This window comes from Sus scrofa, unplaced genomic scaffold (assembly GCF_000003025.6).
Source record: "Sus scrofa isolate TJ Tabasco breed Duroc unplaced genomic scaffold, Sscrofa11.1 Contig2509, whole genome shotgun sequence".
In the NCBI taxonomy this organism is placed as follows: Eukaryota; Metazoa; Chordata; class Mammalia; order Artiodactyla; family Suidae; genus Sus; species Sus scrofa.
In genome coordinates, this window is record NW_018085113.1 from 100,046 (window position 1) to 116,245 (window position 16,200).

At 35.2% G+C, this 16,200-nt stretch overlaps 2 protein-coding genes across 2 annotated transcripts; both read right to left on the reverse strand.

The window, feature by feature from the left end:
• Positions 1-855: 855 nt before the first annotated feature.
• Positions 856-7,110, reverse strand: LOC110258609 (olfactory receptor 4K1-like). Its single transcript, XM_021081905.1, has 2 exons — positions 7,101-7,110; positions 856-1,820 (listed from the first exon to the last, which is right to left on the reverse strand). Exons 1-2 carry the CDS (start codon positions 7,108-7,110, stop codon positions 856-858), a joined length of 975 nt encoding a protein of 324 aa, XP_020937564.1.
• A 5,315-nt stretch (positions 7,111-12,425) lies between these two features.
• Positions 12,426-14,708, reverse strand: LOC100518976 (olfactory receptor 4L1-like). The gene is made up of 2 exons (XM_021081906.1): positions 14,698-14,708; positions 12,426-13,395 (listed from the first exon to the last, which is right to left on the reverse strand). The coding sequence occupies exons 1-2, from the start codon at positions 14,706-14,708 to the stop codon at positions 12,426-12,428; spliced, it is 981 nt and encodes a 326-aa protein (XP_020937565.1).
• Positions 14,709-16,200: the final 1,492 nt, after the last annotated feature.

Genomic DNA, 16,200 nt, shown 5'->3' on the forward strand with positions numbered 1-16,200 from the left:
CTTGGTTATATTGCTGACATGGAATTTGTTTCAATCAGAGCAGCAAAACTCAGTCCTATCATTGATATTATAGTATTTTAGCTATTTAAAATTTAACATAAATAATAAATAAAAAATTTTATAAACACTAATGCCTTATTTGTGAGTGTGGAATACTTGCAGCTATTTATATGAATCAAGTTATTAGCTGAAATAATTATGAACTATAATTTATAAAAGTAGAGAAGTCTTCATTCAGCATATCATGTCAAAGCAGATTCTGTTTTGTTTTTCTTTTTTTTTGCTTTTTTTAGGGCCACACCTGTGGCATATGGAAGTTCCCAGGCTAGGGGTCAAATCTGAGCCACAGCAACGTGGGATCCAAGCCATCTGTGACATACACCATAGCGCACTGCAATGCCAGATCCTTAGCCAGGGTGAGCCAGGAATCAAACCTGCATCCTCATGTATACTAGTCAGACTCCTTACCACTGAGCCACAAGAGGAACTTCCCACATTCTGTTTTTAATGCTAAATTTCTTTCTTTGTTACCCCAATAAATTATATGTGTTAACTAATCTGCCTTAATATAGAAATGACTTTAAAATGCCACAAGATTTTTTTTAACTATATATAGGAAAAAAAATATTTGGGACTTTTAATATATATAGTTGCTGTTTTAGAGAAGATGACTGAGCCAGAGAATATCAGGACAGATAGCATAATATGAGATCCTGCACTGCATTTACCAACAGCACCAGATTCAGGTCCTATAATCATGAAAGACTAACTGTGATAGAAACACAGTCAGAACAATTATATACATACGTTGCAAACAACAAGAAGAAAAGACTTGTGTTACTTCTTCACAGTTGTCTAAAAGACTTCCTTGGAACCCACATGCTGGTTCCTCAGCTTCTTCATGGCTTCCTTTACATCTTTATTCCTCAGCGTGTAAATCATAGGGTTAAGGAAGGGAGTGAAGACAGTAAAAAACACAGAGATAAATTTGTCAATTGGGAAGCTTTCAAAGGGCCAAATATAGATAAAGATTAATGGGCCAAAGAACAAAACTACAACAGTGATGTGGGCAGAGAGAGTGGAAAGGGCCTTGGATGTCCCACCAGGGGACTGGCGGTGGACAGTGGCGAGGATGACAGTGTAAGAAATGAGCAAAAGGAGAAAACAGATAAGTGAGAGCAGGCCACTGTTTGTGAGCACAAGGATCTCTAAAACATAGGTGTCTAAGCAGGCAAGCTTGATCACGAGGGGAAGGTCACAAAAGAAATTGTCCACCTTGTTAGGTCCACAGAAAGGAAGGTCAACCGTGAATGCTAGATGGCTGGATGAGTGTAGAATGCCAATGGCCCAAGAAACCCCCACCAGAATAGCACACACCTTTCGGCTCATGATAGTCATGTAATGCAGAGGTTTGCAAATCGCAATGTATCTGTCGTAGGCCATGGCAACAAGAAGCACCATCTCACTGCCCCCGAAAACATGCAAGAAAAAGATTTGTGACATGCATCCCTGGAAGGTGATGGTCTTATGTTTGCTGAGGAAGTCTGCAATCATCTTGGGAGTGGCAAAGGTAGCCTGACACACATCAATGAAGGAGAGATTACTGAGAAGAAAGTACATTGGGGAGTGCAGTCGAGAGTCTGTGATCACTATGAGGATGATAAGGATGTTTCCCAAGACCGCAGCTCCATAAAACACAGAGAAGATTAAGAAAAGGAAGAGTTGCAGTTCCTGAGAGCTAGACAGGCCCAACAAAATGAATTCAGTAACCACTGACTTATTGCTCCATCCATTAACAGAACCTGGGCTGCTGAAGTTATCTATAGGGAAGAAAAATAATTAAAATGAATAAGGAGAAGCCCTTCACCATTTTGCAAATCAAGTCACTCCTTCAGTTCCAATAACTATCAAAATAATATAGTGAGGCTATAAGAGAGTAATTATTCACATTATTCTTAGGAACTCCTTTTTCGTTTGAGTTACTTACATAATTATAAGAATTGTTCTTTTGCATTTATGGATTGACTAGATAGAAAGATAGAGATAGTATGTTTAGCCAGCTAATAGGTAAGGCAATATGGAAGCAAGAGAAAAGTCAATTTAACCCTGTATTCTAACATACAAGAATAGCATACAAGAAGTGTGCTGAATCTCAAAAGCACTTTAAAAATTCCATGTACCATACTTACACATTCAGATTACTAATTCAGAAAATGAGCCTGATGCCTTTTATGTAAGATTCTTCTTGAAAGGAGAGGAAGTTTAGGTGAAGTGTAAAGAGATGGAAATCAGCCCAGTTGCTGTGATAATGACATCAGAGAAATAGGTGAAATGTGGCCATGCATTTGATATAATCTGCAGTAATAATGAGAGAAACATTAATATGTTATAAATTAAACTAGTGTGATTGACAAATTGCCTTCACTTTACTATATTAAAAAAATGAATTTTACAAAAGTGAGTGGTACAATTTATCAAAGTATCTTCCTAGAACCTCAGAAGCAGACATTCTTTTCACTCTTTTTCTCCATGTGATTTCCCTTTTGCAGCAGTTGACTTCAGTACTCTTTAATCTGACTAGCTACCTGCTCTTCAAAGATGATTCTGAATGCAGATTTAATTATCATGATAAATTTCCTAATTAAATTTGAATCTTACTATTTATCTTTGCTGATGAATTTATAACCTCTTCTTTCCCTAATGAGGTTAATATCACAATCACAAAAGTATTTTTTCAAAGTCAACTGAATAGCATAATTGATAAAATTAATTCATTCAACAAACAATATAAGGTTGCCTGCTCTGCACCATGCAGAGTACATGTCTTGGAGACAAGGAATAGAGGAAAAAAAAATAAAGACAAATATGTTCCACCTTTCTATAGTTACATCCTAAGGGGGTGTTGGGGCTGGAAGAGGGAATTAAAATAAAATTTATGTTATGTCAGTTAGTTATAAGTGCTGTGGAGAAAATAAAGCAGCAGAAAGGAATATGAACTAACCAAGTAGTCAGAAGAAGCCTCACAAAGCAGACCATATTTCAGCAACAACTAAAGAAAAGAGAAGCAAGCTTTGAGGAGATCTACATAAGACAAAAGGAATAACAATCATATGCAATAAGCATTCTCTTAAAAAACATCAGTATAATTTTGACTTCTATAGTAGAAATTAAATGCATGGAAATTTAGCTTTTAACCTTATTATGGAATTGACATGGCTTTACTGTATTCTGCCTCATAGGCTTAAACAAGTCTACATTTTAGGAAGGTATAATTTCAGCCTTAAAATTAGGACATATTGTAAGCCTAGTCTTTTTTTATTTTCTAGAAAGAATAGAATTGCTTTCCAAAATAAGTATTTCCATAGGTACACTGTAAAGAATTTGAGAAGTAATTTATATATTTTATATAAATGTGTAAATTGAAATGACCTGTGATTTCCAGAAAGGACCCTTGAAAGGAAGCTCATGACCAGATATGAGAAAACTGAGAAGAACTTTCTGTGTATCTGTAGTCAGCCTCAGTGACATCTAGTTGAGCTGTATTATTTATTCAAGGAAAGACTTTCACATATTGAGAGACTATAAAAATATAAAAATTTCTAATTACTTGTTTGTATTATTTCATAGACTCTTGTGCCTTTTAAAATATCGTTAGTACAGTATCTATGTGTATAAGGCCTACAAGTGCTTGCTAAGTGTTGGTGCATTAAACCAAAGTTTTCTGGTTTTAAATTATTGCATTTTGCCTACAATTATTTTTACTGACTTGACTTTTTTTCTAAAAGTACAGGTAGAATTTATCTAAAGTCATTATAAAAGTTTTTTTTTCCATTTTAAGATGTAATCATATTCCTATTCACAGTTATGTGATCAGAGAGTAAAAATTTACACAGGATGCCATAAAAAGAGCATACAATTTGAGATCAGAAGATCAGGGCTTAATTCATGACTTCATTACTTACTCTCTGTGCTAAAGTTTTTGTTCATTCATTTCAACTAATTGAGCACCTACTATAATATGTGCCAAGCATTCTGTAGGCCTAGAGATGATGACCAAAACAGATAGGAATCATGTCCTCATTCAATTCATCACAATTCTCTGAGCGTTTTGATTCCTTATTTGTTATAGCATACATTTAAAATAGCCTCATAAACTGTAAACTCAAAAATAAATATTAGCTGTGTTAGCATGCTGTTATAATTAAAAATCATCTCATACAACTTTACCTCCATGCAGGTGAAGCCAATCTGAGTGGGAAAATATCTGCTTCTGAGCAGGTCAACAATCCATGATATTTTAAAAGACAAAAAGATAAGATTAAAATAACGTATTAGAATAAATTAATATTTCTAAATTTATTGAAACAATGAAATGGAAATCTGATGAAAAAGAAACTAAGTACTGAAAAGAAGCCAAGTAGTGTTCTTTACTTTTCTCTCTGTATACACCTATAGTTAATTCCAGTTTTTAGAGGTCTTTATAGAGCTCACCTGTAAAAGAAAGTAGAGTAAACCAAAGCTAGAATTATGTTCCCGGTAGTTATTGCTGTGAAAAAGAGGAGGGCATTCTTTGATGTTTCATTATAGAATCTACTTCAAGTTTACAAATAGTGCCCTCTCTTTGACATCAGAATCCCTAGGGAATAATCTCTCCTTGGTCACTGAGTTTGGAAAGCAAGCAACTGCAGAGCTCTACCTAAGATAAAAATAAACTACACATGGAACAACTCTTCCATTTAAAAATAAATGTGAAATTCATAAGTGGTACTTTTTGGACCCAGAAATTGATTTTTATGAGCCACGAGTTTTAGCCAAAGCATTCCAATCAAATAGAAAGAGAGAAGTGAAGTTTACAAGGTAAGAAGTCAAGTCATGCAAGCTTTTCCTTTGGGTAAAATTCTAAGTTGCTCAGTTCAGATTCACAAACACAGTCATTTTAAGGTTTTTGTGACAGTTATAGAGATGTGAGCTATGAAAGGTGTCAAAAACATAGAAGAGAAAGAAGATAGCTTGACAATGAAGATAACCATATTTATGTGAGGAAATTGGCTCCTTGTCTCTATGTAGATAATTAATCAAAGTAGATAAAGGCTCTTGAATATGAAGGACTTGATTTAGTTCCTCCATTGAGATGTAACAAATAATTATCTAAGTATTATTCAAGTGAGTACAAAAAAAAAAAAAAAATAGAAGCCTAGAAAAAGTCTTCAAGAAGTGAAAAGATAAAATTACAGCGTTCTATATTTATAAAATACTGAGAGAGGAGTTCCCGTCGTGGCGCAGTGGTTAACGAATCCGACTAGGAACCATGAAGTTGCGGGTTCAGTCCCTGCCCTTGCTCAGTGGGTTAACGATCCGGCGTTGCCATGAGCTCTGGTGTAGGTTGCAGATGCGGCTCGGATCCTGCGTTGCTGTGGCTCTGGCGTAGGCCAGTGGCTACAGCTCCGATTAGACCCCAAGCCTGGGAACCTCCATATGCCGCGGGAGCGGCCCAAGAAATAGCAAAAAGGCAAAAAAAAAAAAAAAAATTAAAAAATTAAAAAATGAAATAAAATACTGAGAGAAAAGAACTTCTTCCAATCATAACTAAAATAGCCCATATTTTCTTTTTCTTAGTCAGCTGATACAAAAGAGTGTGTAAACACTTTGCCCGTTCTCGTTTATCCTTACAACAGTGCTACAAAGGAAGTACTGTTATTATCCTAACTTTACAGGAGAAGAAGCTAAAACATAGCAGTAAATTTAGCATCAAAGGGAAAAACTGATCAACTAGGTTTTACACACTCAAAAAACACATTTAACCATTTATTGCTTAATTATGATCCTAAGAACATATATCTGAGGAAGTCTACCTGGTCATTAAAATGATGATTTTATACCCCATTCTCTTCTCTATCATCCCATCTATTCTTTCAGAATGATGTATCAATACGCTTACCTTTGCCTTGGTGCTTCAGCCCACCAAAATGTTAGCAATGATAATAAGTAGACATACTTTAATGATATATTTCAGACTTTAGAATCTCATATACAAATACCAAGTTCTCATGCTCGGGAATCAAAGTCACATGAATTCTATGATAACTTTAACCCCAAATCCCTATAACTCTCTGAATGATAACATTTCATGTTTTACTTGATGTAATGAAAAAATTCCACATACCAGTTTTGAGACAAATCTTAGGGGAGCAGTTATAGGTTGAAGAAAAGGCACTTCCAAAAACCACTGTTTTTTAAAAAAGATTGAGTCACAAGAGCCCATAAAACAAATATTTAAATACCATACCACATGACCCCAAATCTCAGGTAACCAGTCCCACAGATTGCAATAGCCAATTAAAAATGTTCTTTTGTTAAGTGAAGTCATCTAGCTGTGGGAGTTGTTAACACACTTTGGGTTGTTTTTCTCAAAAACAAGATGGTGAAAACATTTAAGTGGCTTGCCTATACTTGAAAGTGAGTTATACATCACAAGAGGGAAATGTAGTGACCTAGAAGTGTGCAACAGCATTTACACTTGTTTAATAATCTGCCTCCCTCTCTGTGCCTTCTTTTCCCTTATTTAAAGTGACCATGCTCATAAGAATTAGTCCATTTGCTCAGAGCCTGAAGGAAACCACATCAAAAGAAATGTTGATCTGGCACTGGGCCTAAGAGAGCTAGAATTTTGTTTATTCTAATCCATTGCTTCTTTCTTTTCAAGGAAATGTTTATGATAAAGTTTTTCAAACTTCATACCATGTAATATGCTGCCCCCTCCAAATAGCAGCATTTTAATTATCACTGGTCAGTACTTAAACAGACATTGCAATCAGAAAGTAAGTTGGGCATAACTGGGTAGAACTGCTTAGCATGTTCTTGGGTGTTGTGGATAGATGTCTCAGAGCAATGTGGGGACTGAGAAGGTCTACGGACAAGAGCAGGTGACAAGGTGAAAACGTTAATGCTGAGACAGAATGTATGTCCCAGATACTTGGTGAGCCAAATAAAGAAACCCAGGGTGATCTGAATTCTCTACTGAAAGACCAGGTTTTTTCTTGACATCTCCCTCATTAATATTTCACAGATATTTCAGTTCTTTTCAAAACATACTCTTTTACTTTGCCCCATCTCAGCTAATGGCATTTCTCTTGACCCAGTGATTCCAGCCAGAACTTAGCTCCTTCCTTTTCCTCACTTCTTTTACTAATCCTGCTTTGAGTTCCTCCAAAATATTCCCAATTTATCAAATTATTATCAAATCTTTTATCAAATGATTTCCATTTAACACTCCACCTAAACCTTCATTGTGTCTTTCTCTTTAAGTGTTTCGAGGCATTCTCATAGTCTCTACCTTGTACCTTTGGCTTTTCCAGTCAATTCCTCCAGTAAACTTTAAATACAAATAAAATCATATTACGTTATGCTGACCTTTAAAATAAAACAGGTAGTAATTTACCAGCAAAATGGAATAGCAGAGATACTGCAATTCAGGATATACAAGCTATAGTATAACCATAAGCAAGTCTGGCAAACAAAGGAGAGGAATGTTACTTTATAGAAAAAGAAAGGAGGAAGTTGGGAGGTGCCTTGAACAAAAGTCTGTTGGAAGAAAGTGAGATTTTAGAATGGTGATAATTTCTCATTGGCTGGGGCTATTTCTAGGCAAAGAGAAAATCTTTCTCCCTCCTACTGGGGTAGTGAAGTGGTATATTCCTGTTGGAGATGGTGAATATGTTCCATTGCTCTAGAAATAAAATCTAATCAACTTACTGAGTCCTTATCATCTCATCTCTTCTCCTCTTGGCTGTTACAAAACTCCTGCTTTCATTTCCTGGAACACACCGCCCCTTTCACCTTCAGAGAATATCACTTGCTCCCTCCTCTGTCTGAATAATTTTTTCTTCACAGGTTATATTCTCATTTTCAAGTATTGGATGAAATACCATTACACAGAGAAGTTTTTTCTAAGCACCCTTCCCTCTCCCCATACTCCTATTATTTATTTTTTTTATTTCATGATATTATTTTTGCTTTTCCTAATACTAATTACAATTTTAAAAAATTTTTTGTTAGTTTACATGTTGGTGTTTCTTCCTCCTTTCCTCCTCTCCACACCAAGAGAGTAGACTCTCTGCATGCAAGAACTGAGTCTCCAAGAACATTTTTCATCTCCAGTACCTGGCATAGTAACTAGCAAATGATACATGCTCAAATAATAATATTTGTTCAGTGAATAATTGATATATATAAAGCGGCCATAAGTTGATGACTTTTTGTTTTTGAGAAATGCAGTGGAGCTTTGACCTTTTGAGACTGTCATGTAAATGGGATCATACATTTTTTACCCAACATAATGCCTTTGAGATTTATCATTTTTTACCCAACATAATGCCTTTGAGAGTCATTCAAATTGTTAAATGAATCAATAGTGTGTTCTTTTTTATTTCTTTTTTATTATTCAAATGAATTTATCACATCTGTAGTTATATAATGATCATCACAGTCCAATTTCACAGGATTCCATCCCACAGCCCAAGCACATACCCCCACCCCCCAAACTGTCTCCTCCAGAGACCATAAGTTTTTCAATGACTGTGAGTCAGCATCTGTTCTGCAAAGAAGTTCCGTCTGTCCTTTTTTCAGATTCTACATGTCAGTGAAAGCATTGGATGTTGGTGTCTCATTGTATGGCTGACTTCACTTAGCATGATAGTTTCTAGGTCCATCCATGTTGCTAAAAATGCTGGTATTTCATTATTTTTGATGGCTGAGTAATATTCCATTGTGTATATGTACCACATCTTCTGGATCCACTGCTCTGTCGATGGACATCTAGGTTGTTTCCATGTCTTGGCTATTGTGAATAGTGCTGCAGTGAACATTAGAGTACATGTGTCTTTGTGAGTCATGGTTTTCTCTGGGTAGATGCCCAGGAGTGGGATTGCTGGATCAAAAGGTAGTTCTATGTTTAGTTTTCTGAGGAATCTCCATCCTGTTTTCCACAGTGGTTGCACCAATTGACAATCCCACCAACAGTGTGCTAGGGTTCCTTTTTCTCCACACCCTCTCCAGCACTTATTGTTTGTAGACTTTTGGATGATGGCCATTCTGGCTGATGTAAGGTGGTACCTCATTGTGAGATTTGCATTTCTCTAATAATGAGTGATGCTGAACATCTTTTCATGTGTGTCTCGGCCATCTGTACGTCTTCTTTGGAGAATTGTCTGTTTAGATCTTCTGCCCATTTTTGGATGGGGTTGTTTGTTTTTTTGGTATGGAGCTGCAGAAGGTGTTTATAAATTTTGGAGATTAATCCCTTGTCAGTCGATTCATTTGCAAAGATTTTCTCCCATTCTGTGGGTTGTCTTTTTGTGTTGTTTAGGATTTCCTTTGCTGTGCAGAAACTTTGAAGTTTGAGCAGGTCCCATTTGTTTATTTTTCTTTTTATTGTCAATACTTTGATAGGTGGATCTGAGAAGATGTTGCTGTCGTTTATGTTGGAGAGTGATTGGCCTAAGTTTTCCTCTAGGAGTTTGATAGTGTCTGGTCTTATATCTAGGTCTTTAATCCATTTGGAGTTTATTTTTGTGTATGGTGTTAGGGAGTGTTCTAATGTCATTCTTTTCCATGTGGCTGTCCAGTTTTCCCAGCACAACTTACTGAACAAGCTGTCCTTTCTCCATTGTATAGTCTTGCTTCCTTTGTCATAGATTATTTAGCTGTAGGTGCATGGGTTGAATTCTGGGCTTTCTATCCTGCTCCACTGATCTCTATTTCTGTTTTTGTGCCAGTACCATGCAGTTTTGACAACTGTTGCTTTGTAGTATAGTCTGAAGTCCGTGAGCCTGATTCCTCCAGCTCCATTTTTCTTTTTCAGGATGTCTTTGGCTATTCTGGGTCTTTTGTACTTCCAAACAAACTTTAAAATATTGTGTTCAAGTTCTGTGAAAAATGTCCTTGGTAATTTGATAGGGATTGCATTGACTCTGTAGATTGCCTTGGGTAGTATAGTCATTTTGATAATATTAACTCTTCCAATCCACGAGCATGGTATATCTTTCCATCTATTTGTGTCATCTTTGATTTCTTTCATCAGCGGCCTGTAGTTTTCAGAGTACAGGTCTTTTGTTCCTTTGGGTAGGTTTACTCTTAGGTATTTTATTCTTTTGGATGCAATGGTAAACGGGATTGCTTCCCTAATTGCCTTTTCTGCTTTTTCATTGTTAGTATATAGAAATGCTATCGATTTCTGTGTATTGATTTTGTATCCTGCAACTTTGCCAAATTCGTGGATAAGCTCTAACAGTTTTCTGATAGAGTCTTTAGGATTCTGTAGGTATAGTATCATGTCATCTGCAAATAGTGATAGTTTTACTTCTTCCTTTCCAATTTGGATTCCTTTTATTTCTTTTACTTCTCTGATTGCTGTGGCTAGGACTTCCAGAACTATGTTGAAGAGTAGTGGCAAGAGCAGACATCCTTGTCTTGTTCCTGATCTCAGCAGTAATTCTTTCAGATAGATACCATTTATATCAAGGTAAAACTATGCAAAATAGTTTTATGCACAATGTACAAAATGTGAGAAAAATTTTTTTAAATATACAAAGGTATCATACAGAGTTGATAATCATTTTATTTGATATGATCAAATAATTGTATATGGAGGTTGCTTAGAGGTCTTTATTATTTCTAATAATCCATTTTAATTTTAGTAAAAGATAATAAATAAATGAGGCAAGATGTTAAAAATTTGACAAAACTACATGTTATGTTATTGTCTACCCTAAACTTTGTGCTTGAAATAGTTTGTAAGAAAGATACAAGTAGGAGGTTCCCATTGTAGCTTAAAGTGTTCAGAACCCAACTAGTATCCCTGAGGATGAGGGTTCAGTCCCTGGTCTCACTCAGTGAGTTAAGGATCCTGCATTTCTGCAAGTTGCAGTGTAGGTAGCCAATTCAGTTCAGATCTAGCATTGCTATGGCTGTGGCACAGGCCAGCAGCTGCAGCTCCAATTGGAATCCTAGCTTGGGGACTTCCATATGCCATAGGTGCAGCCCTAACAAGCAAAAAAAAAAAAAAAAAAAAAACAAACAAGGTAAAAAAAAAGGAAAGATGCAAGTATGTCCATTGATCATCCTCAGGGATCCAGTTCCTACCCTCCTCAAGCATATTTTAAAATAAGAATTATGTTAAACATCATGCAGATATGGCTAGAGATACATTGTTAAAGCACCCTTTAACCTATAGCTGGTATATTACACATATTGTTTAGAGATAGTGAAGAAAAGTATTGGATAGAAGCCCATAAAATTATCACTAAATGTTTTTGGGAAAACAGTGCATAAGTTTGATACCAAAGAACTCATAGAATGTCTATATATTCTAATGTCCATGAACCATATATCAAACTTTGTCATTTAACACAATTTATGCAATGTAAGCAGATTGTATACTTTCTGTTTTGTTGTGAAGTGAATGACTGAATGTATAAGGAGTAGTTTACTCCCTGTCCCTGTGGACTGACCCAACAGTAATGCTTTTACTTGCTTCTTGATAGGTATATGAGAACAACTATGAATACAAACATAAATGATGGAATAAAGGAGCTTATGTGTGTGAAATTTATATGTCAGGTGGAATTTCTATTTACTTCATAAATAAACATGTGCCTTCTTGCCAGCAGATAAATAGTAGTGAATCTATCTGAACATAGAAACTTGCCTGTTTGTCGTTTAAAAATTAATAATTTTTATACCTCTTATGATCCACAGAAGTATAAACTTATGTGTGCATGTGTTTTTCACTGTAGTTAATACTTTCTATGTGAATTTATCAAATGGAAAATTTAGCTGAAAGATCTCTAATTCTGAATTTAACATAGAAAAATTCATATTTGATTTCTCTTTGTTTATGAGCCAGGTTTTTTTTTCGTATTTATTATTATTATTATTATTATTTTGTCTTTTTGTCTTTTTAGGGCCATGACCATGCCACATGGAGGTTCCCAGGCTAGGGGTCCAGTTGGAGCTGTAGCCATCAGTTTACACCACAGCCACAGCAACACCAGATCCGAGCTGCATCTGCAATCTACACCACAGCTCATGGCAATGCTGGATCCTTAACCCACTGAGAGAGGCCAGGGATCAAACCCGCAACCTCATGGTTCCTAGTCAGATTCATTTCCACTGTACTATGATGGGAACTCCCCTATTTAATTATTTATTACATTTATAAAAGCTAACCCCAACTAAATTGAATTTCAATTAAAAACTATTCTTCCAATAAGCCAAATATGTTATAGAGGTATAATGATGGAATATTTGGTAATTTTAATATATATTATGAATATTTTAAATATATACAAACAAAAATTAATACCAGCTTATTTTGAGGTGTAATATATATATGATTTTTGCTCTAAAAATCTTCACCATGGTCTTGCCTAGAAGTTCTGTCTGGAGCTTACATGTTGAGTCCTCAGCCTACTCATAGCGGCTTTCATTTCCTGATTCCTCAGAGTGTAAATAATGGGGTTCAATAATGGTGTGATAACTGAATAAAACACAGAAAGAAATTTGTCCACTGAAAAGCTACTAAATGGCCAAACGTAAATGAAGATACATGGCCCAAAGAACAGAGTGACGACAGTAATATGAGCAGACAGTGTGGACAGAGCCTTGGAGAGGCCACCAGAGGATCGATGTCGGACGGTTACCAGAATGACAGTGTAGGAAATGAGTAAGAGTATGAAGCAAATGAAAGACAGTAGTCCACTGTCAGCAATCACCAGCAACTCCAGAACATAGGTGTCAGTGCAGGCAAGCTTTAGAACTAGAGGAAGGTCACAAAAAATATTGTCCACTACATTGGGGCCACAGAAGGGCAAGGTGATGGTAAAAACCATCTGGCTCATCGTATGCACAAAACCAACAGCCCATGACAGCAGCACAGAGCCCATGAGCATCCGGTGGTTCATGATGGTTGTGTAATGAAGAGGTCTGCATATTGCAATGTACCGATCAACAGCCATAACTATGAGAAGAGTCATCTCACTGCCCCCTAAAAAGTGAAGGAAGAACATCTGAGCCATACAGCCCCACAGAGAAATTGTTTTATTCTCCTTGAGAAAATCGGCAACCATCTTAGGGGTTGTGATTGTAGAGATAGACATATCAAGAAAGGAGAGATTTCCAAGGAGGAAGTACATTGGTATCGAGTGCAGATGAGAGTCAAAAGTGACAGTGACCACAATGAGAAAATTCCCTGCCATAATCACTGCATATGCCAACAAAAATATGAAAAAAAAGAAAATTTCAAGTTCCCAAGTGTTGGTGAGTCCTAACAAAACAAACTCAGATATTACTGAGCTATTCTTCATTTTGATCGAGTCTGTATAGGAGTTTTCAGAAAATCTTTAAAATCAAGATAAAATTGAAAAAGTGATAATTTTATCTGTGATAATGTTGAAGATATGGACATATAGAAAATAGTATTTGATTCCTATAGAAAGAGAAGAGATGGATATTTCTGAATAATACATTTCAATTGATTTAACGCAAGCACATTACTTGTATACACATTCACATTACTGCATTTGTTTTCAGACAGAAAGGCAAAAATATAGGAAATTTACTGTAAAATTTTATAAATGTGGTTTTCAGTCATAGATTTTGTCTTCACTTTCATTTGTTGTTTCTCTCATAATTTCATGAATTCGTGAACCACAAGTTCAATGAGTGAGAAATAAAAGAGTCAAATAACTATTAGTCATGAGTCAGTTCAAGTGGATTGGAATATAATCAAATAAAGTTCTGGTTTCTAGTATTCAATCCTTTACCCTTTCCACCAACCTAATTTGAAATATTTAGATATGTGCATGTGAGTTGAATTGTATACCCATTTAGGAAATTACTTTAGGGTATTTTATTACCTATTCTATATTCTCAGGCTTCCTTTCAACCCAAAGGGATATACTGATGATTTCACTTATCCCTGAAGTTTTAATCTAGGTATAGTCTGTTATATGTTCTTCTTGACGCCAAAATTATAATTAAACAAGCTTCCTGTGAAGTTTCTGGACAAGTACATAAATATTTCTCAATGTCCAGGTTTTTTCCTTCCTTTTTCTATTTTTTTTTTGTCCCTTCCTTCATCTCTCCCTTCTTTCCTGCCTCTCCCCTTCCCACTTCCTTTCTTCCCTCTTCCCTCCCTCTCTCCTTCCCTCTCTTTCTTTCCTTTTTTCCCTGTTTTTTCTATAGTGTTCTGTATTTCCTACAGGTTCCTAAGTAAAACTGACCTCTACTTTTTGCCTGTTTCTCAGAATCTATTTTTGCTGGGTTCCTAGCTGAAGTATTCTTCATTCAGTATATAGATGATATCTGAACAACAACCAGATCTTTTACAAGTAGCATTTGTGTTTCCTTGGAGCCTAATTGCTTACCTTTTTGTAACTATTTCTTTCCTCTGAATTATTACATTTGTGTGCAGACTGACTTTTGGCAATTTTACCCTGGCTCATATGTCCTTGATATTTCTATTTTATATGTTTTCTCACATTGAACTAACACTGTTGGCTCACTTGTATCTCCTTTTTTATTTTGATTTAGATCTTTTGGTCCCAGCTTTCTTTTTCTTTTCTTTTTTTTTTTTTTTTAAGCTATTAATGGTATACATCAACCATACTGACAGATACAGAATCACACATATATACTCACTTATACCGCATTCTGGTTCTGAATAACAGGATGGAAAGTGGAAAATCTATACATTATCAATATTTTTTAAAAATCTACAAGCATTTCCTTTTTTCTTTGATTTATAATTCGCAAAATATTCAGAAATTTTTATTTGGCCCAACTTTCAGAATTAAAAAACAAATAAACAAACGAAGCAAGAGTCAAGAATCAAACATTTACTATGGAAATATACTCTCAACTCTTCAACCTTCCAAATTGATACCAGACTCCAAAGGGTAACATATATGGAATGTGTTTGTATATTTCATTGTCTACATAGTTGCTATGTAAGTATGTGCAGTCACACAATTTTATCTTTATCATTATCTCATTTTCTGGTCAATATATGGACCACCGGAAAATTTTACTATGGAAGATTTGGTAAAGAAGATGTACTATAAATGAAAATATTTTTTCTTTATAAAGTATAAATGATAAGATTACCTAATTGTCTTCTTTATAAGGAATTATTTTCATCATCATTGGTATCATATTTCAAGCAGTAATTGAGTCTACATACTAGTTGTGAAATTGTTTTCAAGATTATGAAGTCCTCAGTCTCAAAAACTAACAGAAGAAAATTGTGAAGAGAACAAGTAATGTTTATAGTTTAATATTTAAAATTGGAAAATTATTAGCAAAAATAACATTTATTAATTTAGTTTTTTTAAATTCACAAGCATATTTATAAAATATATCCAAGTAAATTTAAATGAAGTTGGACTCAAATCTGTTATGGTAAGTGAAATTATTCATTATGACAGTTTGTACATATGATCAAATATGAAATATATTTAAAATACCTACTTTTTTACTCAGACACAGATAAAAATAAGTTGGAATTAGAAGAAGAAAACAGTTCTTTTTAACTTGAGGCGAGGCTAAAACTCACATGAGGAGTTCCCATGTGGCACAGTGGGTTAAGGATCCCTTGTCACTGCAGTTCAGGTCACTGCTGAGGTGTGGGTTTAATTCTTGACCCCCAGAATTTCCACATGCCACGGGTGCAGCCAAAAAAAATAATACACATGAAAGATATAAATTTTTGAGTGCTGTATGTTGTACAAATAATATTGAATTGAAAAGGAATGAAAAATAATTGAATAAGACTGGTTCAGGCAAGGTTTAGGTTTTCTCTATTGGGAACTTCTACGAATAGGATGAATGGCTTGTGACTGGGGAACCTAGCTTTTTCTGTGCCATTCAGGTGACTAAATGAAGAAATATTACTGTATTCTTTTCAACTGTAGCCCTTGCTTGAAGAAAGAAAGCTATAGGATGTTTAATACTTTGTGTATGTATTCAGTAATAGTCTTTCCTGTATATTTTCACAAACTCACTTAAATAGTGTATATGGACATATGTAGCTGGTGGTTCTATTGATAAGAAAAAGACTGTGAAATTTCTACTGATCTTGAAGAGTTTTTTTAATGATTTTTGTGACATGAGTTACTTAAGCCATGTATGGATTAGATAAACCAC